This window comes from Thermobia domestica, chromosome 11, assembly GCF_964235325.1.
Source record: "Thermobia domestica chromosome 11, izTheDome1.hap1.1, whole genome shotgun sequence".
Taxonomy (NCBI): Eukaryota; Metazoa; Arthropoda; class Insecta; order Zygentoma; family Lepismatidae; genus Thermobia; species Thermobia domestica.
In genome coordinates this window covers 2,415,241-2,441,663 of record NC_137464.1, presented here as the reverse complement: position 1 = coordinate 2,441,663, position 26,423 = coordinate 2,415,241, and the positions used below count along the sequence as shown (strand labels likewise).

The 26,423-nt window shown below is 33.2% G+C and overlaps 1 protein-coding gene across 1 annotated transcript in view; it reads right to left on the bottom strand.

Annotated features, from left to right (window-relative positions):
* The window catches only part of LOC145663819 (radial spoke head protein 6 homolog A-like), a 74,057-nt gene that overhangs the window by 38,794 nt on the left and 8,840 nt on the right, over positions 1-26,423 (bottom strand). Inside the window, exons 3-7 of the mRNA XM_081729911.1 lie at positions 25,063-25,255; positions 19,632-19,825; positions 15,178-15,262; positions 8,420-8,734; positions 1,464-1,583 (exon numbers count right to left, since the gene is read on the bottom strand). Coding sequence (XP_081586037.1) covers positions 1,464-1,583; positions 8,420-8,734; positions 15,178-15,262; positions 19,632-19,825; positions 25,063-25,255 — 907 coding nt within the window. The remainder of the gene's footprint in view (positions 1-1,463; positions 1,584-8,419; positions 8,735-15,177; positions 15,263-19,631; positions 19,826-25,062; positions 25,256-26,423) is intronic.

Sequence of the window (26,423 nt, the reverse complement as noted above, 5' to 3'; positions counted from 1 at the left end):
AATTTGAATTTATTATCAATGGTAACTTTGCATGTAACTAGTTATCATACACTAAATCCCAAAATTTTTAGACCCATTCACTGGCTCAATAATGTACTCATATATAAAACTCTATCAACGACCAATGATCTTGCTAACATTATTGACATTTTTGAACAGAATTTCAGTGTTATTCAAAGGCATTTGTATACTTATTTTATAAGCAGCTGAGAGTATTTCCTTTTTTTCTTTTATATAAGTATACGATTTGCTTTACATATGATTTCTGTATCCTTTTTTTTTTCTGCATGCGTTAATTTTATTCAATTTTATATGATGTTTATTTTCATCATTTGTATGTTTTTATTTGCTTAATGGAGTTTATAATTGGACAAATAAGTCTGTAATTTCGAGATTTCAATAAAATTATTATTATTGTGAAAAGGAATCAATGGTATTATGCTTTGCAGACAATGTCGTTCAAATCTATTCCTCTGCTTCGGTAAGTGAAAAGGATTCTGAAGGTCCCATTTTGAACATATTTTGCATGATAAATTCGCAATTGTGCGTTTAGTGTTCCCTTTTACTTTGTAAATTGTTCCTGGCTTATTCCTATAGACCTGGAATTTGAAGAAATATCTTTTTGTCCAAGGGGTCTGGCGAGCAGTGCGGTAAGTTACATCGTGTTGTTGAAAAAAAAAAAAATAAGAAAAAGAAATAAGAAAAGAAAAGAAAAAGAAGAGAAAAACATATATATCATGATTTTCAAGTTGAGTGTGATTTGCAAGTTAAAAATACTTTACCATAATCATGTATATCTCGCCATTGGAGTAATGTAATTGCCGGGTTTGTCCTCAAGAATGCCGATCACATGATTGGCACGAAAACATACCACATAGTGGGTTTCTGAGAATGTAGGAACACTTTGTGAACTGTGTGCGTATTTTCATGTACTTAGATCAGTAAATCAATTGTTCTATAGGTTGATTACATTTGACCATATATTCTTTGCAATGCACGAAACATCTGTCAAATTGAACACTCATTTTTTTATGGTAAATTTGAATAATTTCTGCACGTTGTTGAATTGTGTATTCAGTCATGATAACTTGCCGCACATTACTACACATAGCTGTCTCAGTTTTATCTAGCCGATTCAGTCAGTGTTGTCAGGACACTATTTTAAAGTTCTGACGTTCTTTCTAGTAAACACTTTATAATGAAGGACTTCTAGTAAATATAGAAAAATATAAGTACTTTCGCTAAGTATTTTATCAAATAGGTAGGGAACACGTGCAAACAGAAAATAGAAACTAAAAGAAGGATGTATTATTATTATTGATTTATTCTAAAACTATATTACAGTTTCCTTTTATTCAAAACCTTCAATAAACTTTGTAGGAGTTAAAGAATTTAAATGTGAGATCGTGATTTCTTTGATCCATATTATATTTATCCATATTCATATCTATAGGGTTACTTACTTCTTTCTGCAGGTTTCCAGTGAAAAACTTCTTTATTTTCCTAGCTGTGGTTATTTCTTGTGGTGTGACATCAGGTAACTCAACCCATTCATCAGCAGGAGAATTACACACATAGAAAACCTGAAAACAAATTTTATTATCTTTCGGAAATTTCAACAAACTTCATTATTAACAAAAAAGCAGGTTAAATTCACCTGTTTCGTGGTAGAGAGTAATTATGGAAATCACAATTTTACTTACCAATTCAGTTATTTAAGATTATTGTATAATACAATAAGCAGTGCCACATTTCCAATTAGGTCAATTAGGCTAGTGTCTAGAGCGCAAAATTTTTGAAGGGCGCAAAATTTAAAAATTAAATAATATTTTAAAATTCTTTTTGTATGAAAAAGTTACAAAACAAGAGCAAATATAGTATTTCATGAACAAGCTTTTTCTTTTTTCTTTTTTTTCTTTCTTTTCTTTTTTTTCTTTTTTTTTACTATTCTAATATGTTTAATGATAGCGTAAGAAGTCTAAAAATAATTCGTAACATATTTCCCAATTCTTCTTCTTATTTTTTAATTATATAAGTTTGGTTTTTAAGTTAGGGATGAAGGAGTGGTTGAAACATCTAATTATTGGGGAAGTCGACAGCAAAAGTGCCTAAGGGTGCTGAGCTCCTAAATACGGCATTGATAATAAGACGCGTCTCGAGAAGAAGCCACACGCATATAATTTAAAATTTCTTCACTTCAACTGTGCTTATCTTTGCACCCGTGATTCCTCTTCGTTTTAGTTTATATTGATATTTCGAATCGCGTGCGAATCATGATTGCAACCATTTCTTACCTCTGAAGGCTGGAACTCCAATATTTTCATCATTAACTGTTCTGTTAAGAGAATGAACCCAAAGAAATTCGGGACCAAACTAGTTTCACAGAACATTTCTTAAACTTTAACACTCCAGTTCCGATTTATTATCTTTCCACTAGCAATTCGAAGAAATAAGCTATTTTTGTAATGGTTTTTGCTCGCAAAATTATTTCACGATCTTTGTATGATTAAAATGTTCCCTATAGCATTTTTACCAGTGTAACTTCCCTCACCAACCACCGCCTATGCATACGGCATGAGTTTAATTATTCGCTGTAACTTTCCGCTGGCTCTAAATACAGAAATAAAAAAAGCAACCAAACATTAGTTTTTTTCTTTCTTTCTTTTTCATGTCAGTGAATCTAATATCGTCGGGAAATTGTCCATCACAAACTCAAACAACTCAACAACAATACGCCATACATAGGTAAACAAATGAATATCGAAAATCATATCATAGTGATATTTTCCCGATCATATTTTTTGAACAATTATTCCAAATGCTCTAAAAAAAGTAACACTCATGCCATTGGTAAAAAGAAGACACACTTGAATAAATTTCTTATTGCGCTTTTTGTACTAACTTGAGAATACTGAATTCAATGGAAATATCTGTTCATGGGGCTGATGTAAAATATATCCTATGTAAGAGCATACTAAAAGCAAATGTTTGTAATAATATTACAATCAATAATTAAGGAAGCAACACTAAGAGTAAGCACTTGAACACAAGTATACACGGAAATTGCAAACAGTGATTAAATTCAAAAGGCGTAACGTAGTCGCTAAGGCGTCTACCTGCCAAGGGGGTGATCTGTTCCAACCTCGATGGAGGCCAGAAATGTTTTTCGTTCTACTCTCGTTTCAATGCGGGTCTGAGATTTACTACTTCAGCTCTATGAGTGCCAAAGTTAAGAAAATGTGGAGTCTTCACCTTCTACACACAGCCCTTTTTGTTATGTCTGTTCCAAAAACATACGATCTTTAGTTTACTTTTCGATTAAAGTCAATATGAGAAGGTAAATACTGTTTTCTTATCAGGATTAAATTAAATTGTAATTACACTATTAAAAGGAAATTTTTAAATTTACATGGAATTGATTATCTTAATAAAAATATACTTTAAAACTTTTTTCTTTGTACTCTTTTAATTATTTAGTAATAAATAGGTTAAATATTGACTTATACTCTCTATATATGAAAGGTAATTGAACAAATTATTCACTAAAATTAAGGAAACAGATCATATAATATATAATATATTTTAAAATAATATTGAGTGAATATTACCGGCATACTAAAAAAGGAAAATACATGCAACATAGAAAAAAAGTTATATTATATAGAAGTAGGTCAATCTCCTTCTCTTTTGAAACTCCAGAAGACACTACATCCCTGCGGTTTAGGATGTCATACATCTCTAACAGTAACAGCTATTGTATCACTAATATAATTGAATATAAAAGTAAAATTGTAAGCATTTAAGCATGATTTTTCTCCATTATTTGTTTCAATTCTCGAAGCATCTCTTGACATTTTTATCCAGAAGTGTCCTGTTAATTCTCCGAAGAATCGTGATCATTAATGGATAACATGCTATTCCATTGCTATTTAGCCGGTTTAATCATCTCTATAGCTTCACATGGTTTGTGTAGCTTACGAAAAAGAAAACAACATAATGTACACACCAGGTGTATCAAGCTCTGTACCTCAAATGGGCAAATAGTCATCAGTGTACAAAAGTGCGATCCGAAAATAAAAAATAAAATAAAAATAAAGTAAAAAAATTAAAAAGTTGATAGCTGATGTGTCTAAAAAGCGAGAAAATACATAAAATTAAATAATAATGTACTTCGTAAAAAAAAAAAAAAAAAAAAAAAAAAAAAAAAAAAAAAAAAAACAGAAGAAACCATGGACATCTACAAAGGAGGAGAAAGGGCAAGAATGGGCCGTACTCTTTCCCTGGAATTCAAGTGAACTAATAATTTGAATCTAGTTTTCGGTGAATTTTCTAAATTTGATTCTCGAACATTTTCTTTACCTCTGTTTCCGGCTTCTCTTAAAGTCATCAAAATATAAAAACATGCTTTTCATTGAAAACTATGCCCTGAATACCACACAAATCAGTCATCAGCGACTCCTCTCCACACTCTTCTTCCATAATACATTGAACTTTATCTACTAAAAGACCATAACCATTTGAAAAAGACTACAAACGTTGGTCCTTCCTGTGAAAAATCCTACGGACACCCATGGAAAGGACATAAAGAAATCCAGATAGCAGGTGGATACCTACAGTTTCTTTAACGACAGCTGACATCTTTTTCCTGCAACATCTGGAGGCACGCTGCTCGCACTAGCGATTTTCAAAATGAATGAATGCCTGTTAACTTGTATCTCGCTGGGGCCTTGTTCCTTTTTATAAGTGAGACAGGTATTTCACACTGTGACCCGACTTCCAACATTCAATATCGACTCAAGAGAAAAGAGCATCCATGATCTGCTCAACAGAAAGAAACATCATCTATCTCCTTTCTGTCCTTCACTAATTTCAAGCATGGACTGTCGAATGCAATGAACCATACACACACCAACTGCCCTACAACTACATTTCACTATCATCCTTAGAATATCACGTATGTTAAACACTGTATTCATATAGGAAATCAGGATTTCCGATTTTCTTCAGATAAGGATGAAGTGTGGTGTATACGAGGGCTAGTCAAGAAAGACTTGGACTGATTTTTTTTTCTAGGCAATTTATTATTACTCAGCAACAGGCACATGATCCTTTTCAAAGTAGTCCCCGCCCATTTGAATGCAATTTTTCATTCGAGTCTTCCAGTCCTCAAACACGTGTCGCAGGCCATTCTTTGAGAGGTCCTTCAAAACCGCCTCCGATGCCTTCAGAACCTCGGAATTATCGGAGAAGCGGCGTCCACGCAGTCTGGATTTTAGGGTAGGGAATAGAAAAAAGTCGCACGGTGCGGTAGGCGTCTCCACCATCCTCAAACCTTTGCAACAGCTCCCTACAAGTCTCCACTCGAACGGCCTTCTGCTCTGGTGTCAGGAGTCGCGGAATCCATCGCGCACACACTCGGCTCATGTGGAGGTGGTCATGCAAAATTTTGAAGGCACTGCCATGAGATATGCGTAGTGCGGCTGCCAGATCGTCGATACTGATGCGGCGATCTTCTCTAACAATGACTGCTGCCGTGTTAATGTTCACCTCAGTAACAGCTGACGCTGATACACCTGGTCCACCGGCTTTCGTGATTGTCATTCGGCCCTCTTTAAACTCTTTGAACCACCAGAACACGGTACTTCGTGGCAGAGCGTCATCTTTGTAGGCTGCTCTCAACATTCCTAGAGTTTCTGTTGCACTTTTCCCCAGGCGATAGCAGAACCGTATAGCTGCAAATTGTTCATCTCGTAATGACTCCATTTCTTCTACAGGCGACTTCTAGAGGCGGCGCAGAACATCACCTGCAATAAAAAGTCGTGGTTACCAAACATGCAATGATTCCTTAACAACATTTTATATATATGCACAGCAAGACCCACCCTACTTGTATGCCAAACTATGAAGCTCCAGCGTTAACAGAACTGCCGGGAAAAAAATCAGTTCAAGTCTTTCTTGACTTGCCCTCGTATAATGATTACTACGGATGGCAAAGAAACCAACGTGATAACCAAGATCGGGATTCGAACTTGGAGTACGTTCAGCACCTGTGCATTGACAGCTTAGCTAATGTCAACTTGAATGCACACAAAGCTATCTGTACGCAAATGCTGTTTTCCTGCAAATTGTGATGCCATTCAAACAGAACGAAGTCTTGTTCCAACCTCATCACAAACAACTGCAATAAACCACTATATTAGAAGTTATGGATTAAGCAATGAAAGCTAAAACATACTACGACGAACTATTACGCACATAACATGTATAAAGGAAAAATCCTGAATCAAATACACACATGGTCCAATTTACTATACGTATATTATTCATATTCTTGGCTTTCTACATATTTACACAAAGATTTAAAAAAATAAATGAAAGAAAAAAATAATAGAAGAATTGAACAGCACACCCAACGCAGATTTATAAGTTAGGCCACCATCTTTCCGAATAAAGTATCGATCTTCCTATTTCTCTCATGAAGCCCCGCCCATGGATCTGGAACCCAGGCATAAAATGAAGTCTCAAACCCCTCGTCTGCACATGTACTCTCATTGGCTGGAGCATTATCATGATGTGTAAGGAAGATATGGGAGAATACGTTATCAGAATAGTTCACACGAGTGACGTTCAAACGTGAACAAAGAGTTGCATTATAATGTAAAAAGAAAGAAAATGCAGAAATGGAACGAAATGCACTTCTTTCAGTCCATTGCACAAAATAAGATGAATGTCCTCAAAATTAGTTCATAATAAAGATCACTATATGTAAGGATAAAGTAAACTGAGGGAAATCGGGACCTTCCTTTGATTAATTTCAATCTCTCCCTTTTTTTTAAAGTTTCATTTGAGTAATTTCGATTTATTTCTCTCCTATTCTGTAAAATAATATATTTTTATTGTCATATTGTTGTTTCATAATATTGATTATATTTGGCTATATCCTTGCCTAACTTTGGATATATATCTTTCTGTATATTATAATCTTCTGTTGTAATTTTATTATGTACTAGATATATTAGAATATTTCTCCTATCTTTTAACAAATAAATATAAATATCCTATATTCTTTTGTCAATAATTACACCTCATTTCCTTTTATGTCTCAACTCCATAGCCCATGGAATGTACTGGTCGAAAGATATGAGTGAGAGGAAAATATACAGCATTCAACACATTAAATTGGGTGACGGATAATATTCTGTTAACTGATACTACCAGGATTATCTGATATTCTATTTCGTTATTCGGATATGGTTACTCTTGCAATAAGATTCATGTTAGAATATTTTCTTGAATGTAATCTATTGACAATGTGCATTTGGTCAATAGCTTGCATACCAGAAAATACATGGTGTATCAAAAGGACTTTATAACTTTGAGAACTCATATTGATTCATTTGTTTAGCTTACAGACATGTTTTGGTGTAATTTTGTAGTAAAATACATAATTTTTTTAACCTTATGCGTAAAGAGGTTCAATGTGGCTTCCATTGGTGATGGGCACACATTCCATCTGAAGTCTCACTTGCTCTACAACGTCTTCACTGGGACGCAGTGGCGTAAATAAGGGCCCCGCAGACCCCGCATTGCAGGGGTCCCAAGCCATCAAGGGGACCCCAAGTCGTGAAGTGGGACGTAGAGAAGGGGTCCCACTCCAAGCTGTCTGCGGGGAGGCCTCCGAGCCTTTAGTTACGCCACTGCTAAGACGACCTGAAGATTTGTTGTGTCTTACGGAACATCCAGTTTCAATAAAACATTTATGCCACTGATAAATAGTAGACCTACTGCGAGGATCTTTACCAATTTTGTACGAAAATTACGTTACGCAGTTGTCGCAGACTTAGATTCTTCAAACCAAAACACACAGCTAACACGCTCGGGACTAATAAAAACAGCCGTCTTTGCTGCAACTGCCGCTAGCATTTGTGGTGGCTTGTTTTTGAACTAGTGTACTACGTGAGTCAAAACTTGATGTATTTTGTTACAAAATGAAACCAAAAGCTATGTTTGTAAGATAAATGAATAAATCAATACGAGTTTTCAAAGTTGTAAAGTCCGTTTTGATACACCCTGTATTATTATTCAATATTTCCTAGTGAAAGGCCAGTTGAGAAAAATCTGTAATAATTTCACAATCTACGCGTAGGATTTATAATTCTAAAAGTAAATCATGTTTAATTTACGTATAATCTACGTATATATTAGAATCAAATTTTTATTGGTATTGTATTAAATCTCGAAATACAATTGAGTAATTTATTCTCACATCTTTATGAAGTATTAGTATAAACAAAAGAGCTACTTCAAATACTAATTTCTAATCTTTCAAAAGTTGCGTTATATCTACGTTTCATGTAAGAAAGGTTCGATTCCAAAAGTCAGCTCTAGAAGAGAAATTTACAAGGTTGTTAATATTTACCTTTTTGTTGGCTCCCATACCAGGGTCCTCTTTTCCTGTTTCCACAGGTGGCTTGTATGTAGATTTGGGGGCGTTGGGAACCACGAGCGGAGGGAGGACTAACATTTGTTCTTCTTCCTCTTCCTCTTCCATTTCCTCCTCGTCAAGTTCTTCTCCCTCTTCAGCCTTTTGAGCTTTCTTCGCTTCTGCTTCCGCCTCCGCTTTGGCCTTTTCTTCTTCTTCTCTCATTTTCTCCTCTTCTTCCTTAAGCCGAGCCTCCTCCTCTGCTTGAGCTGCTGCCTCAGCGGCAGCTTCACGTTGCTGTTCAGCTTCTTCCTATATTCAGGAATAAGCATTCAAAAGTCCTTCAAAAATAACGCTTTTATAAAATGCACGAAAAAAAAAAAAAGATAACAGTTGTTTTAGTGAGTTAAAATGTAGAAGTAGGACTAAGACTAAAAGCATTGGACTGTCTTCCTAAGACTGAGGGCTAAAGATTTTATGGATTAAACATTAAATGGAACTAAGACTAAAAGCATTGGACTGTCTTCCTAAGACTGAGGGCTAAAGATTTTATGGATTAAACATTAAATGGAACTAAGACTAAAAGCATTGGACTGTCTTCCTAAGACTGAGGGCTAAAGATTTTATGGATTAAACATTAAATGGAACTAAGTCTAAAAGCATTGGACTGTCTTCCTAAGACTGAGGGCTAAAGATTTTATGGATTAAACATTAAATGGAACTAAGACTAAAAGCATTGGACTGTCTTCCTAAGACTGAGGGCTAAAGATTTTATGGATTAAACATTAAATGGAACTAAGTCTAAAAGCATTGGACTGTCTTCCTAAGACTGAGGGCTAAAGATTTTATGGATTAAACATTAAATGGAACTAAGACTAAAAGCATTGGACTGTCTTCCTAAGACTGAGGGCTAAAGATTTTATGGATTAAACATTAAATGGAACTAAGACTAAAAGCATTGGACTGTCTTCCTAAGACTGAGGGCTAAAGATTTTATGGATTAAACATTAAATGGAACTAAGACTAAAAGCATTACTGGATTGAAGAAATGACACCAGGTTTTGTTACAAGCCACAATCCTAGACAGAAAATTGTTTCTCTCTGTATGGTAGCCAAATAAGTGCTGTAAGGATGGTTCTCTGTGAGATGTTTTGGGTCCCACTGTACACACAGTTTGCTGTGCTGTAAATGATGATGAAGAATAATGTGAACAGATCCCTAGCTAATCGACAGATTCTATGCAATCTCCTGGGTTGTCATTCATCGATTCTCGGTCACAAGGTTATTCACTACTGCAACTGATTCTCCAGTGACGGCCATTTGTGATTGACCTTGAAGTGGCATGTCTGCTGTACTGACACGTCAATGATGAAATATTTTACACCATCGGAAGACGGTAGCGCATGACAACAACTCATTCAGAAACATCGTTCATTCGTAAGTTTCAGTACCAAGAACACCTTCCGCCAACAAAAATTAAATTATTGCACGTTGTGCTTGTTTGGAAGAATCCATCCTACCACCACTAACAGTTATCATGTTCTCAGTTTAACACACACTAGCGACGCGAACTGTGTGCTAACTTTCTGCTAACACACACTGCCATCTACCGTAAAAATTTGAAATTTCTAGCTCTTAACATAACGACGCTCGACTCTTAACATAACAGTCCCACTTTCTGTTCAGCGAGCCTTATATTTATACTTTTTCATTTATTAAAGAATACATATTTCGAAGACACATTTTACTTCAGTAATTTTTTTTTTATTATTATTTTAATCATATCCTGAACCGAAACAGATGACATCAAATCTATATTATTTAAAGTAAGCACATAGATACATAAATCTTATTACATTTGATTGGCATCACAGAAAGATTAATTCTATTTCTGAAATATATGACAATCTACCACAGAAGATAAAAGACATTTTTTAAAAAAAAGATAACTTGCTAGTAACTGTTCTTATAGAGTCACTAGTTTTTAAATGCAGAAAAAACAACAGATAAGTCATATTTATACTGCAATCTTTGATATACTTATAACATGCTCTCTGATGAATTCAATTACTGTAATTATTGTCAATTATACAAGCAAGAATGATGGGTAAGTGAAACCGGATAAGCTTAAAAAAAAATGTAATAACATGAATACTATGTGAAACATTTTGTAAATAATACCGCAGTTCCAGTCTGTTCAAATACGAAACTACAATAACTGCTTAATTCACAAAATCTGAAAATTGCGTTGCTGTTTTATGAATTTCTGGTACAATTCATTAGACTCTTAATACTAGAACGGTCATTCTGCTTGAAAAGTGAAACATAACTTAAAGGTAATGATGGCGTGTGAGTAAGAAGAGTTTTAGTAATAGCTTACTTACAGGATTGAAAAAGATTTTTCAAATGTGTATATTCAGTTATTTATTTATTTATTTATTTTTTCATGAGTAGAGATCCAATTTTATATAAATATTTTTCTCAACTTTTACTCAAATAATGGTTTTTAGTTAACATGAGTAATTTTAATGTTTAATAATCGAATGAATGAGATTAAGAGAAAGAAGATTTTAGCTGAATTTCTTTTTGCTGTTAAACTGAGAGTTAAAACTAAAAGCGTATAATTACAAACTTATTCCTTAACACCATAAGATTGGCTACTATGTTATATTTAAATATTACTTTTAGTTGTTTTGCAACTTGTAGCAAAACTTGATGGAATGTTTTCCTTTTTAAAGTAGCTGCAAAAGAAATACTGGGAAAATATAAGTAGAGTGCACACATCTTTTACTGATATTTACTAACTAACTGGTTCATACTAGCTTTGCTATCTTAAACAATAAATGTGTAACAGTTTCGCCAACTAACCAAACATATTGGCTTCATCAGACACTGTGGAAACAAGAAAGAGTTGCATCTAAATATAACAGATCCCAGAAAATTGTTCTGAATGCTGATTGGCTCATCAAAACAGATTGAGCTAATCATAACAAAAGTTTTCACTGGATCAAGAAGGGAAATGATTTGCGTTTAGTTTCATTTTTGTCAACTTTTGTTATGATTGGCTGAATCTGTTTTGATCAGCCAATCAGCGTTCAGAAACATTTTCTGGGATCCTGTTATATTTAGATGCAACTCTTTCTTGTTTTCTCAGTGTCTGATGAGGCCAATATGTTCAGTTAGTTGGCGAAACTGTCACACATTTATTATTTTAAATAAATGTTGTTTTGCTCAACGATTTATATTTTTTTAGCGATATTTACTTTTAAAATATTTCACAATCAAAACAATAAAAATTCTGTCTTTTCTTGACGGTAGTTTAAGATTGAAGAACAAAAGAAAACATTTTTCTTTAAATATTAAAAGTTATACTATGTTCAGTAATAGACGAAGTTTCGTCCGCTACAACATGCTTCTTTAATGCAAATTGGTTAATGTATTCGTTCTTCCTAACTTTACTTTCTATCTTGTATGAGTTTAATGTTTGTTTGCAGGTTGAAGTAATTGATCTATTTACTCTTTTTTAGTTTATATTTCTAGTTATTAATTTGTGTTATTTTCTAATCATTACTCTCTATATTTATGTATGTTCCGTATTAGTTTCTAAGCTATTGTGTTGTATAAAGGTAATCAAGAAAGTTCTGCCGCTTTTTCACCTACCACCTTCGAGACGTCTCCTAAGACGTACCTGAAAGATCAAAAATAGTTCCCATCAGCATCGACGATCTTATGCCAACGTTCTGTAAGGCCAAGGATTCCATCGCGGTAGAACTTGGTGGGTCGTGAAGCGAAGAAGATATCAAGTGCATTTTGCACCTATACTAGGGATTTGAACTGGTGTCCTCTAAGGTGATTGTCCAAGGAATGGAACAGGTGATAATCGAACGGTGCAATGTCCGGGGAGTATGGCGGATGCAATAGTATTTACCATCCAAGGCGTAGAATGGTGTTCCGGGTCATCCTAGCCACATGGGGTTTAGCATTGTCCTGTAACAGGAAGACCCCTTTGCGATTCAGAAGCGCTGGCTCAGAGTTTTGAGTTTTTCTTGAACACGGCTCAACTGCTGACAATACACAGTTGCTTTGATGCCCTGACTAGCTGGTAGCAGTTTCCGATGCACGATTCCGCGAACAGTCCACCAAACACAGGGAGGACCTTCTTCTGGTGCAGTACTGGTTTCGGCTGTTTTGGAACCGATTCATGGGATGCTAACCAATGATGACATGGAGCTTCGTACAGAACCCAGTTTTCATCACATGTCAACACCTGTCCCGAAAAGTCTTCTTCCTCAGACGAGACAGCAAAGAAACACAGGTGTTTGCTTTGCTTGTGTTGCCTTCTGGCCCGAAGTCAAATCATGTAGACCTAACTTGTAGTGCTTCCCAAGTTGATGGATGTGCTGCCGAATGATTTCTCCACTCACACTGAATTGTAGTTACAATTCCTCACATGTCTGGCCACTGTCCTCCTCAATTGCTGCCTGAAGATTTTCATTTTATACATGTGTTGGTCTTCTGGCACATGGTACGTGTTCGAGTGTTTCGCCACCGTCCTTAAACTTGTTAAACAACCGCTGCGCTGTCAGCCTAGTCACGACACCCTCACCCAAGTCCTGGCATATCTTCCGCCCCGTTGCAGTGGCGTTTGACCTCAGTTTGAACTTGTACAGCATACACGTTTTTAGGACGCTCTGCGGGGGTCTCATGTTAACTCTGTCCTTACAGAAGTTCACGGTGTAACTGAACTTCCACAACCAGGTAGTATGTTGGATATACCCACACCAACAACCGACCTTCGCCTTATCTCCATTCGCATTCAACTCACGGTGTGAGCGACAATTGAACACAGACCTCCACAAAACGCGAAAAAACTTTCTTGGTTAACTGTATATGAACAACGAAACATGTTTACTCCTAAATCTCTTATGGATTACAGAAGAAAGAAAAGAACTAGTTTATTATTTAAGTTAGTTTATTATTTAAGATCGAATCTTTTTGTTCTTAAGAGTCTGATATACTAAAATTAATACAACATTTACCATATTTCTTTTGCTTGTTTTTCATAAGTGAAAGGAGATAATGAAATGCAACTTACCACAGTCATAGATAATGTTATTCTACAACAGAAAATATGAACCTGAAGAATTTTCAGTATTTCAATCCATAGAAATTACACTGTTGAAGGAATAACATTTTCCCCAAAATCTAATTTAAGGCAGCGATTACATTTTACATAATAGTTGTATTTAGTTTGTAATACATAAAATAGTTTTAACATACAGTTATTAAAATTAAATAATAATGTTATGTAAAAATTAGTTCACAGGATTTCAAGACAACATGATACGTAATCAAATGCGGTTGAGTTCGTTCCTCTAGTCGCTGCCTTCACTTAGATGTTGGAGGAAATGATATTCTGGCAACACTGAAAATTCTTCAGGTTCATATTTTCTGTTGTAGAATAACATTATCTATGATTGTGGTAAGTTGCATTTCATTATCTTCTTTCACTTATGAATAAACAAGCAAAAGAAAAATGGTAAATTTTGTATTATTTTTAGTACGAGGGTATGTCAGACTCTTAATCTCAGCTATTCAATTATATTCTATATTTAAGGTGTTTATGTATGCTGTTATCAGTTACGTTGTTCTTACATTACAATCCTTTATCGAAAGATTACTATTATTACGACACAAAATAATAAAGTGACAACGTTATTGTGAAAGGTAGAAACAAGAGATTGTTTAAAAAGTGTCTGAGGGAAAAAAAAAAGAGAGAGAAAAGTTTTCGTTGGACGTTTCAATCATTATTTGCCTATTTACAATAACCATTCTTGTCTGAAACTGTTAGTGTTCACCCCGTTTTATGGTGTGTAATCGAAAGAAAAAAGGCTGTATCACTCCAAATACATGATTTATTTATTTATTTATTATTCCAGATACAGCTGAACGCGAGTTTACGCTGGAATATCTAGCAAATTTAAGAGATGATAATATAATACAATAATAATAATAATAATAATAATAATAATAATAATAATAATAATAATAATAATAATAATAATAATAATAATAATAATAATAATAATAATAATAATAATAATAATAATAATAATAATAATACAAAAACTGACTAAAGTTTATTCTCTAAAATGACACTGTAATGCAGAGTTATATGCAGCTTCAGAATTCAATAATTCTACGGGTCTATGTGACATTTCGGTGTATGTGACATGTAATTTAGAAAGCCTGTGGAACAGAGAACGCTGAACTATTGAAAGTCTAGGTCGTACTATATGAACAAGACGTGTGTTACGTGTTTGTCTGAATGGAATTCGGAAATACAATTCTGAGAGTGTCATTTCGTACTTGAGTTGACCGTGTGTGAGTTTATACAGATATTTGAGGTCACTGATTTTATAATGAGTGTCAGGTAGTTGAATATTTATGTTTGTGACAGTTTGTGTTTTGTCATCACACGTGTGTGAGGTACTCTAAAGAGTACTATTGCAAGGATGATATCGTAAATAGTGTTACCTATAACCTAAATTAACACTTTAAACTGGGAACTCGGGTACGCACTCGCTATTGCAAAGCATTAAAAAAATCAGCTGCTCTGTCATTTATGGAATTTTCTTTATACTTTAAGCACAAGCTTTGAAAGTCTTAATAGCAGGATATTATTTAAATACCGCCACAAGGATAGGAAGCTGGGATTTAAATGCCGAATTCAGAGATTAATATTGAATCCTTACCTGCCGACGGGTAACTTCTTCTTCTGTTAGGTCCACTTCTGCGACATAGTAATTCTTTTCAAGACCCAAAATTTTACCCCAAAATCTGAAAACGTTTACAAGAAATACATATATTGGTATTTTAAGTGAAAATAAAACGTTCTTTATTCAAGTTTATTATGTAGAGTACAAAAATACTACTGCTATATATATATATATATATATATATATATATAGCAAAATTAACAAAAACTTCTACTACTACTACTGCTACTACTACTACTACTATAATAATAATAATAATAATAATAATAATAATAATAATAATAATAATAATAATAATAATAATAATAATAATAATAATAATAAACTTTACGTGCTGAGAACAATTGAAATAGCAGCATTTTGTCCTATTGTACATTATTTTAACACTTGCAACGATGCATAACACTTGCACCGATACCCGGCGCCTCCACTATTCCATCTTAGCGACTTTTGGCTCCTATTACATGCTGAACCGACATTTGACGGGTTCCAAAGTTTGCTTTTCAGAACGTATGACATCGAGACGCATTGTTTAGCCTAATGTGGATGGACTGTAGTTTTCTTTTCGCACACTCGTATATATACCTCGTATATATGATCCATGTACCTCTTGAGTATATTTTGAATCAGGGGTTTTGGTTTTTAGTTATTAGATTTACTTGCGTTGTGTGTGTTCTAATTCCGTCACTTACAAATTCTGAATGAATTCTACATCACGAACTCTGAAAATAATTCTAAAAGAAGTCATTTTCCCAGCTTTCCGCTGAGGAAAAACTTCCAATTAAGGAACTTGGAGGGCCATTGACAGAGAGGCATTGTGCAGAGCATCAAAACAGGCAAAAGTTAATTCAAGAGGGTGTTCAGAAAATATACAGTATATAGTAATGAATGATTGTGTGGGTGCGAAGTAAAGAATATAATTTTGCTTTCCGTATCTATTGTTTCGTGGTGAAGGATTATGGATAAAATTAGGCATAACAGATATAAGTAATTTATGCTCAAACATAAAGAACATAAAAAATACAAATCTTTGGCTTCATATTTGCGAAGTGTTTTAAAATTCACACTTTTACAAAAAGTAAATATCGCTTCGCAGTTGGACAGTTCTTACAGGAGAAAACTTGAAGAGCACATAGAAAACGTCTGACAGAACAGATGGGTACTGAATATGATCATAAACTATGTTCATTTTCGAGGCGCTTTAAACTAGCTTGAAGTTGACACGATTAAACTGACTCGACCTCCAACCCGGGAGTATTTAAAAGATTAATAAATTTTAGCTCAGAATTAGATGTTGCTTTGAGAAAAGCTTTAGAAAACTTACAGAGCTTAAAGGGACATCCAAAACGATCTAGAATGAGCTCCTACAGGTAATGCTTGAGGTTTGTCAGGAAGAAATACCATACGAAATTAACGAAGTTGATTTCCTGGCTATTATAGCCGATGAAACAAGTGATCTCAAGTATATTTCAAATGTACTTTACATTGATTCGATGTTATTATTTTTCAGTACGTAGTTCAATATAGAGATTTCTTATTTTATATATAACACTAATCTCTGCCACGAACTGTTTTCAGTCTACGCTGTAGATAAATTTCGATCGCTGTTAGGGATCTGGGTTTCCTAGAATTAGTTGTTCGTAATAATCTAGGAAAATCATTTAGTGAATGTACAAAGCTTCTGAAATTGATATTAACAGTTCCTATGACATCAGCAGGAGAAAGGTGTTTATGCGTATTGAATAGATTTAAAACATTTTAAAAGATATTTCAAGAATCAGTATTGGCATTCATCGAAAAAGACCAGATAATGGGAATACCAGACTTTAACGAGTTTGTAATAGAAAATTTGTTGCAATCAAAAAGAGGACAATAAATTTTCTATTTAAAGAAGATGAGTACTTGTATAAAATGTTCTAATTTTTAGTTTTTTGCCATAATTTTATTTATTTTCGTATATCACATAGTATGTGCGTCTAAATTTATGTTGATTAGTTAATGAATCCAGTTTCTATCTTCTGTCTCCGATTGTTCGTACTGCAACACCCGAGATCAGCATTCACCGGCCGCCACTGATAATAAGTAACGACGCCATCAATGATAGATGTAATTTTGAGATATACGACGAAGAAATGATAAGTATTGAGGAAATACAAAGTTTAAAGAAACAAAAATAGTTTAATTTCTTACAATAATTATCGATTTTTTTCGTGGTTACCAAAGCTAACTTTGGAGACCTTAATATATGCAATTGTGTACGAGGTATATAGGTTACACACTATAATATAATAAGAGATAAATAATAATTAAATTTTTAAGATGAATTGATTAATTATTATTATTATTATTATTATTATTATTAATAATAATAATAATAATAATAATAATAATAATAATAATAATAATAATAATAATAATAATAAATCATTGTTTGCTACCTCGCACTTATTACAGATGCACTACCGCATGTAATGTAAAGATTCGACCATGCTTAAGAAAAAATTTAAACATTATATAGTTAAATAATACTAAAGATTATAGTAGTCTTTTCATAGTTAACAAAATTACAATCTATATAAATTTTTAGAACAATATTTATCTTACTATACTATCACTATGAATACATTACGCTCTTGTGTGCAGTATATTTAGGAGGGTTACTTTTTAAGTAAGGTTCGATTGTCAATAGAAACAACATTAGTACAGATAATGTCATTTATTTTTGGTTATTTCCTCTCTACACATTAAGCTATTTTTCTACATAGTTACCTCCATGTATCTGTATTAGGATTCTTTCGTGTGTGTGAATGACTCGTGAAGTTAATATATGTAACAATTTCTCAAAGAATCTAGGGGGATGCACATTTACTGATTGAAAAGATCAATTTTATCGTTTGAAAATTTGTTCTGCAATAAGAACGAGAAAGTTTTTTATGTTAGAAATCAATGGAGAAGACTTTAGGGTGAAATTTCATTATATGAATTTTTCTATAAATTTTAGTATACGGCTGCTTATGACAAAGAAGCCTGCAAGCTATTTCATGGTAGTTTTCTAGTTACTAGATTTGTGTGATTAATCGTGTTCATGCACCGTTTAGTGCTCAATTGAATTTTAGGTTGACACTTCGTAACTTTTATATCAAGAGTTGTGGAGTGGAAAGAACACTCAAACAATATTTAACGATTGTTTTTAAAATTCAGGAACAGTTAGATGAAACATTTTCGTATAGCAACACAATCTTCAAGGTGATGCTTCAGGCAAGAAAATTTATCTTTTCAATTAGCATATGTAACTTATTTCTTTTCATATCAAGTTATCTAGGTTGCATTAAATAAGTAATGGGAAAAATTAAACACTGTATTTATTTTTATTATTTCTTACTTTGGATGCTCTTATGACTTGTAGAATGAAATTTCTTGACTTTGAATTTTCGTCATCCGACAGGTGACAGCATTTTCAAGATGACGAAAACCGTCAGATGTAGGAACAAGAATTTTAGGAATGATAAAAAAAAAAAGATCTTGGTTAATATTAGATTTTGGATCAGGGAACGAACTTTTTGAACGGCCTCTAAATCGAGCTTTTTTTTTTTTTTCGGAATAAGCACATCATACTGAGTTAAGTGATAGTTTAGGTTGGGCTACACTATATGTAGTTCTCCAGATATAAAACGTACAAGAACATTTTTAATTGAAATATATTGCAGTTTTTTGGATCAGGGGCCACAAAATTATTGAACGACTCCTAAATCGAGTTTTCGTATTTTTTTTACCGAATAAGCACATCATACTGACTTAAGTGATAGTTTGGGGTTGACTACACTATATGCAGGGCTTGAAAAATCCACTTTTCTGCTCGCCAGTGGTGAGTACTTTTCTACTTTTGATGAGTAAAGTCCGATGTAAACACTGTGACTGCAAAATGGTCTGGCTAGTACATTGGTTGCCTGGGTAGTGCTTGCAAGCAAGATTTTTCAAGCCATGACTATATATAGTTCTCCAGATATAAGGCGTAAAAGAAAACTTTTGATTGAAATATATTGGATCTTTTGATGGATTTTTGGATCAGGGGCCCCTAAATCGAGTTTTCGTATTTTTTACGGAATTAGCACATCATACTGAGTTAAGTGATAGTATGGGTTTGGCTACACTGTATGTAGTTCCCCAGGTACAAAACCTACAAGAAAATTTTTGATTGAAATATATTTGATCTTTTGATCCAATAAAAAAAGAAAAAAATGAAAATAGACAAATCATTTTAATATACGATGTTCATCCATCTAGCTCCTAAGACAACTGCAACTGCTGACGGATGAATGGCGAAAATTTGACGTCAACATACTTCAGTCTGAAATTAAAAAAACATCTGCAATAAATGGTAATACGTTACGTCCTTTTGAAAATGATAATATGAAGTTACGTTAAATTACCTAACTTTTTTGATGATTGGGTTTTTCTGCAGAAGTCTCAAGGACAAAGCGATGGCAAACATTTCCTGTCGAGGCAACCCAACGCCCGCTTGTTCGAAAAAATACTGTGCTTGCAATACGTCCAGAGGTTTCTGTACCCCTTCCTCCTCTTCATCCTCCACTGGTTCCTCCTCTTCGTCTTCCCCTTCTCCAGGCTATACAAGGAATATACAAAATATATACATATTTACTTTACTTAAGGATAAACAAGGTAACAAGACATTATCAATATTTGCTAAAGCTGTATTTATTTAGAAACACCGAAATTATAATTCAAGTGTGAAAGTGTCTGGAAAAAAATATTGCCATCTTCAGCACGGATCCTTTCAGAAAACAAACGTTGCTTATAAAATTACATCACGTTGATTACCTTCATGTGTATATCACAACTCTATCATAATTTCTGTATGTAGTCTTTCAACGAAATTTTCCTCGTATCTATGTACTTTCTTTTCTATGCACCAATCGGTATCATATAAAACTGGCGATTGATAATTGCTTTGAAATCTCACTTGTTTTATCTACTTCTAATTTCACTTCGCTATTAAGCATAATTGGTCAAAGGAAAGTGACGAAACGTGAAATGTATCTAGAGAAGCTTGGTTTTATCTAAAAATGTGAAATGTATGCCTTTAGGATGGGTAGTGCTACAAGCAAAGTTAGTTTTACAAAAGAATCTGTGCTGAGGATGGTAACAAATTTTTGCCCAAACATTCACAGTCAAATTGTAACTTAGATGTTTTTGGGTAAGTACAGTTTTAGTAAATATTGAATATACATCCTATTAAATTAAGCAGCAAGGCATTATCAAATTGCAAAACAAAACACAACAACAAAATAGTAATAATAATAACAATATCTCACCTACTAACTTTGAATTGTTCAGGATATAGTAAACAAAATTCTAGTAGTAAGCATTGCCGGCCCTAGGCAATTTGCCGCCCTCCCTTTCTCCAGAAAAAACAAATCTTGAAAGCCATAATTTTAAGTATGCTACTCCAACATGAACATTGAAAGGAAGGGAAAATGCACTCGCACTCAGAAAGGCCTAAACACGACAAATAAAATGTCATTGTGTCTGTTTTTTTTTTCTTAAATAATAATCTGTTGTGTTAATGAAACATAAAGCAGACACACCTGCAGAGGTAAGATGGTAATCCTTTTTATAGAATTCAATATCGAGCTTCAATCTCAATATATCAGGTTGCAATTCCAATGCAACTAGCTCTTTTATCTTTATTTCTTGATTTTCCTTCTACTCTGTTAAAAAATACAAAAAAAAAAAACTTCTTTGCATTTTTAATGATAAGAAACTTGTTTGTGACAAAGACAAGACTAGTTTTCATATCAAAATTGTGATAACTAACTAAATGGAATAGGTGTTTGCTGCTTTTTGAGAATTGAGTTTTTGTATTTGACAACAATCAAACAATTCATGTTGGAATGTGTTTGATTATTTGCTTTAGCACTGACCCTTAAATTAATGCAACCTAAACACGATTTATGAATGTTATGTTCAAATAGAAGCTCAGCTTAGTAAATTTAACTACTATCATGATGAAGTCTATTTCGAACAAGAAATATTTATTTTAAATAATATAGTTATGACTGATTTTGCCGTCCCCTCAAAACTTGCCACCCCGTGTAATCGCACGTATTGCACATATGGTAGAGCCAGCCCTAGTAGTAAGAAAGAGATTTAAGGCTATCTTCGTCAATACTAAGGAATAACTAAATTACAATAACTGTTTCGATATGTTCGCATAAGGTGTACAGTACATAATATTCGTAAGTTTTGTACATATTTATTTTTCATTTCATGCTAGAAAAAGAAGCAAGGAACAAAACATATGACTGTCTGTGCTCACAAAATTTTCACTTTGTTGACGGTGACTATATGATACGAATGTGTAACAAGGAGCTTGTGTAAATACACAGGAAATTGCTTTTTATTTCTTGTGATTATATAAAGAATGTAAATGAATACTATCAAATAAAATCTGTGTAATGTGGTGCCCACCTCGACGTCTCATAGCTATTTCTCTATTCTTTAACTTCTGTAGTTTCTTTCTATTTTTTTCTTCCCTTTATCTGATGAAGCATTCAACGAAAGTACTTACAGGGTACAGTCTTGTTCAAAGAAACCTGGCCGCCTACTTCTTTTTAAAATGCCTTCCATTCTTACCTACATTTGGAATTAAATCAGACAGATGTAGATTTTCTTTGGCTAATTGAGGGCTTTCGTAACTGCTGAAGTATTAGAATTTCCCAAACACGGTTGCTACCAGAATGTGGCCTTCTACAATAAGGTAAGTGTTCAAGATTTTCTGAAAAGACTGTACCCATTTTTAGTATTGTGTGATAACTTTTTTACTATTTTCTGCTAAGTAATTTGTTTCATTATTATTTTAGTGAAATTCAATGAAGAACACAATCTGGAAAAATCGGTTGTTGCCTCAATAATAATTATAATAATAATAATAATAATAATAATAATAATAATAATTATTATTATTATTATTATTATTATTATTATTATTATTATTATTATTATTATTATTATTATTATTATTATTATTATTATTATTATTATTATTTGAAATGCAGCACAAAGTAATAAATAAACATATTTTATATGAAATCTTGCCTTAGTTACAACCCTTAAATCTCTTATACGATGAAGAAGGTTCAGGGTGTCTACTAAAACTCCAAAATGAAATTTCGTGACTTTTTCTTTATCAAACCATAAAATTTCGGAACATTCTCAAGAGCGAAGTTGGATGCGAATTAGGCCGAATTTTCATGCATGCGATTTTGTAGCGTCTAAAGCCGACCACAGACATCTTTGGTGGTGAATTTTGATGTTTTATAGAACAAAATTAACCAGTCTGTACTTATATTTGTACAGATAAAATAATCGTGACCCAAAAGCTAAATTTCGTGACTTTTTCTTGACTTTCATGACCGTTTTCTGATTTCGTGATATTCGTAACTTTCGTGACCGATAGACACCCTGTTTATATTATTAAAGTTTCCTTAGATTTTTTCCAAGCTTGTTGAAATCTTTCCCAATACATCTTTCGGGAATATTTTCCATTTTTATGTTATTACATAATTTAAAACTTGTTCAAATTATTACGTAAATCTCCAAATTTAATGTACTTTAATGAAAGGTTATAACCTCATGAGAGGTTTCCTGTCATTTCACAGATGTTATATTTGTTTTCACTAGAGAATAAGTGAAGCCCACTAAAATTTGAAAAAAGTAAAGGCTAGAATAATGATAAATATAATAAAAGAAATATAATGTTTGTAACTTTGATATAAAAGAGAAAAAGACAGACAGAAAATCTTCATCATCATGCAGAAGCTAGTCGCCATCTTTCTACTAGTACTTTCTAAAGGCAGACAAAGGAAATAGTACATGCGCATGCGTGCGTACAAAACTGTTTGAGTTGCTGTTTCATTTGATGCATTATTTATAATTGTAAGTTAATTGTAATAAATACTGCAAAGCCTTAAATCTTTGAAATTAATTTGGAAACACCCTGTATTTATATCCTGTATTTATTTATTTATTTATATTTTACATTTGAGGTTACTTTTGTAGGAGCCCTGTGGACGGGTATATTGAAAAATGTTTCATTTGATTCAGTGTTCTCAAATTAGTATAAAAAGTGCAATTAGAAAAATATATATATATCCAAGCGTGGGCACTTTTTACCAGTGACATTAGCATTAGTTTTTTACATTCAATAATAAGAGAAATGCTGAACTTGAAATCCCTGCCGTTAGATTTAAACTTTATTATATTTTATTTATTTTTGTTAGTTATTTTTATGTATTAATATTCTAATTTTTACCGCCCTAATGTTGAAAAATAAAACCTTGTAAATTAATTCATTTTATTTTAAATTTGTTTTCTTTCCATTTCATTTTCCTTCAATTTGATTAACCCTTTTCACGTTTGACAATAAGATAAATACTTCCGAAGATTAGCAATGCGTCAGTTGTGTAAGAAGAAATAAAAAGGAAGCATGTACATTTTAGAATTCGTCGCTGCCAGAACAAGAACGATTTTTCTTCAAAATATTGTTGAAGTATTATACGCTCACCGTACTTGAGGACATACATTTATGATGTCTTTAAGTTGTTTGATAACAACTGTAAACAGTGCTGAATGATTAGTGAAGAGAAGAAGAAGAAGAAGTAGAACAAATTGAAATTTTGTAACCTGTGTTAGTTATCTGTTGTATTAGGTAACATGTCGAAAGTCGTGACAGGAATATGATGAATGTAATTTTGCTTTAGTTTTTTTTTTTTTTTTAACGTGAATAAAAGAGAAACCATAAATCCACAGACGTATAATAATATATGATAGTTTACTGCGTCGGCAATATGCATGTCTTACTTAATTTAACGTTAACCCTAAATTAATCATTCGTTTTTGTTAACAAAAGTATTAAAGGAATTCAACACAATTCCAAATGCTTTGATGAATGACAAAGTGGTTTATTTATTATTTTTTTTTTATAAACGTAAAGTGAAACTTCGTGTAGGGCTAAAGACTTTTTAAAATCGATTTTCGGAACGTGGGATTATTTTAAGGAACGAGGGGAAAATTTAGACGGGCACGAGGGAACTTCTACTTAATATGGTTAGCATCAGTGTCGAAAGTTCAAAAAGAAACCCTTCCTAAGTACCTTACCCATATCTCAACAAGCCCTTCTCTGTAAAACGAATCTATTGCAAAACAATGGTGTTGAATGTTCTCCTTCCCTAATCTTTTGAGGAGTGTTAAAAAAAAATCAGCGGTTTACCATTCAGGAAAAGAGTTCCTGTGATTCAAAATGTTATGAATAAAGAATGAAACATTAAAATATTGCAAATAAGTTAACTCAGGAGATTTCGCAGGGCATTTTAAAAAAGAACATATCTCGACTTTTTAGATGTCTTTGAACCATGAAGTGACATCTCTTTGAAAAACAGTACTGTACTGCGAAAATCAGTACGTCTGGTCACCCTAGTCAACAATGAACATAGAGGTGAGTGCTGAAGATATAAATATGTATTCCTTATGCTCTTTAATTAACAATAACTATTTATATTGTTACTTAATGACGCAATAGGATCTATTAATAAAAAAATAAAAATTTTGTACTCACTGAAGCATCCAAATGTTACCGACGCCACGTTTCATGGAACTCTGTCATCTTCATCGGGCGTGAATTATTAGGAAGAAATTCTGCTTGGAGAATTACATATTTTTTTTATTTATTTTTTTTTATCAGTATCCATCAGAATCCAACTGTACAGAAACATGTTAATGTTACCTTGAGTAGTTGTTATTCTTTTATTTTAAATAAAAATTATTGAACTCATGGTTACGTACCTTTTTGTAAAGATTCTTGATACTTTTTGAAAGAGCAAGGGTTTGCGGCGGAAGGTATTGGTCTTGTAAATAATCGGTCTGTACACGATATCTGTCTTCGGATACGTTGCGGCTATATTGTTCAAAGTAACCCATCACTTGCGTTGGACGCTCTGATAACATCTTCGATAATATCTCATTCAAGTGGTCATATCTTTAAAAGAGAGAAAATTTCCTTTAAAATTTAATTGCATGATAATGTCTTCAAAAAATATCATGTATGTACTCTGCTATATAATTATATATAAACAAAAATGAAGATTTTCATTTGATCAATTAAGGAATGTAAAAAAAAAAAAAAAAAAAGTATAAATGAATGCTTTTTTAGGTTAAAGGAGGTGGATAATGGGATGAGTAAACGGGACAACCTCGAGAAATGCACGGACATGATTTTGTTCACCACAAACTCGTAACCTGGGATCATACCAAGGTCCTCTAGCAGTAGAAGTGAGCGCTCCACGACTAAGACACCGCCCCTATTATATAATGTACTTAATAATTATATATCGGGCGTTCTAAAAATGACGCCCACCGACCACAAAGCATTATTGTACAAGTCAAAGCAAAAAGTATATATATTTGTACACCTTTCGAGTCCTCGTCTGTAGATACAAATTGTACTATGTGGCAACGTCGCAAATAAAGAACCATAGATTAGATCTATCAATCTATCAAATAGTTATATCGATTCTTTTCAGATGTCAGGTAAGGTCGATACTGATTGACATTAGCATCACTTATTAGTGTAGCAATCGATTCAACTGCTTTGTTGTATTCATAGAGGAATGCTAATGGCTCCAAGTTAATCTGCAACGTTGCCAAATTTTGATTCCCCATAGCGGCTGAAGGAGGCCCCGGAGGGCAAACCATCATATAACATTTTTACTTTATTTTGGCCTGTAGAATAGTGTCATCATGTGAGCGTCATTTTTAGAACACCCGATATATTTTTAAAACATATACGATTGCACAACTTGCTGAACAATTATGGGGGTACAGTCACTCAATGGTGTATCGCTCACATCTGGTGCACGTGGTTCCTAATTCGATCCCCCGGTACGCCAGTTTGTATTGGACAATATCGTGTCTGCTGTTTTCTCCGGGTTTACTCATTTTCTTCCACATTCTCATTCTACTATTTCATAATCATTCAGTTTCAATACTTACTCGTATCTCTTAGCCTAAAGGACATAACCGTCAAACGTAAAACTAAAAATTTCATTGCATTTCTGCTCTAATTTATTTATTTATTTATTGTTGAAAAGTTGCAAATGTGTAGTTTATTTTGTAAATATGTAACGAATATTAGTACATTAATTACT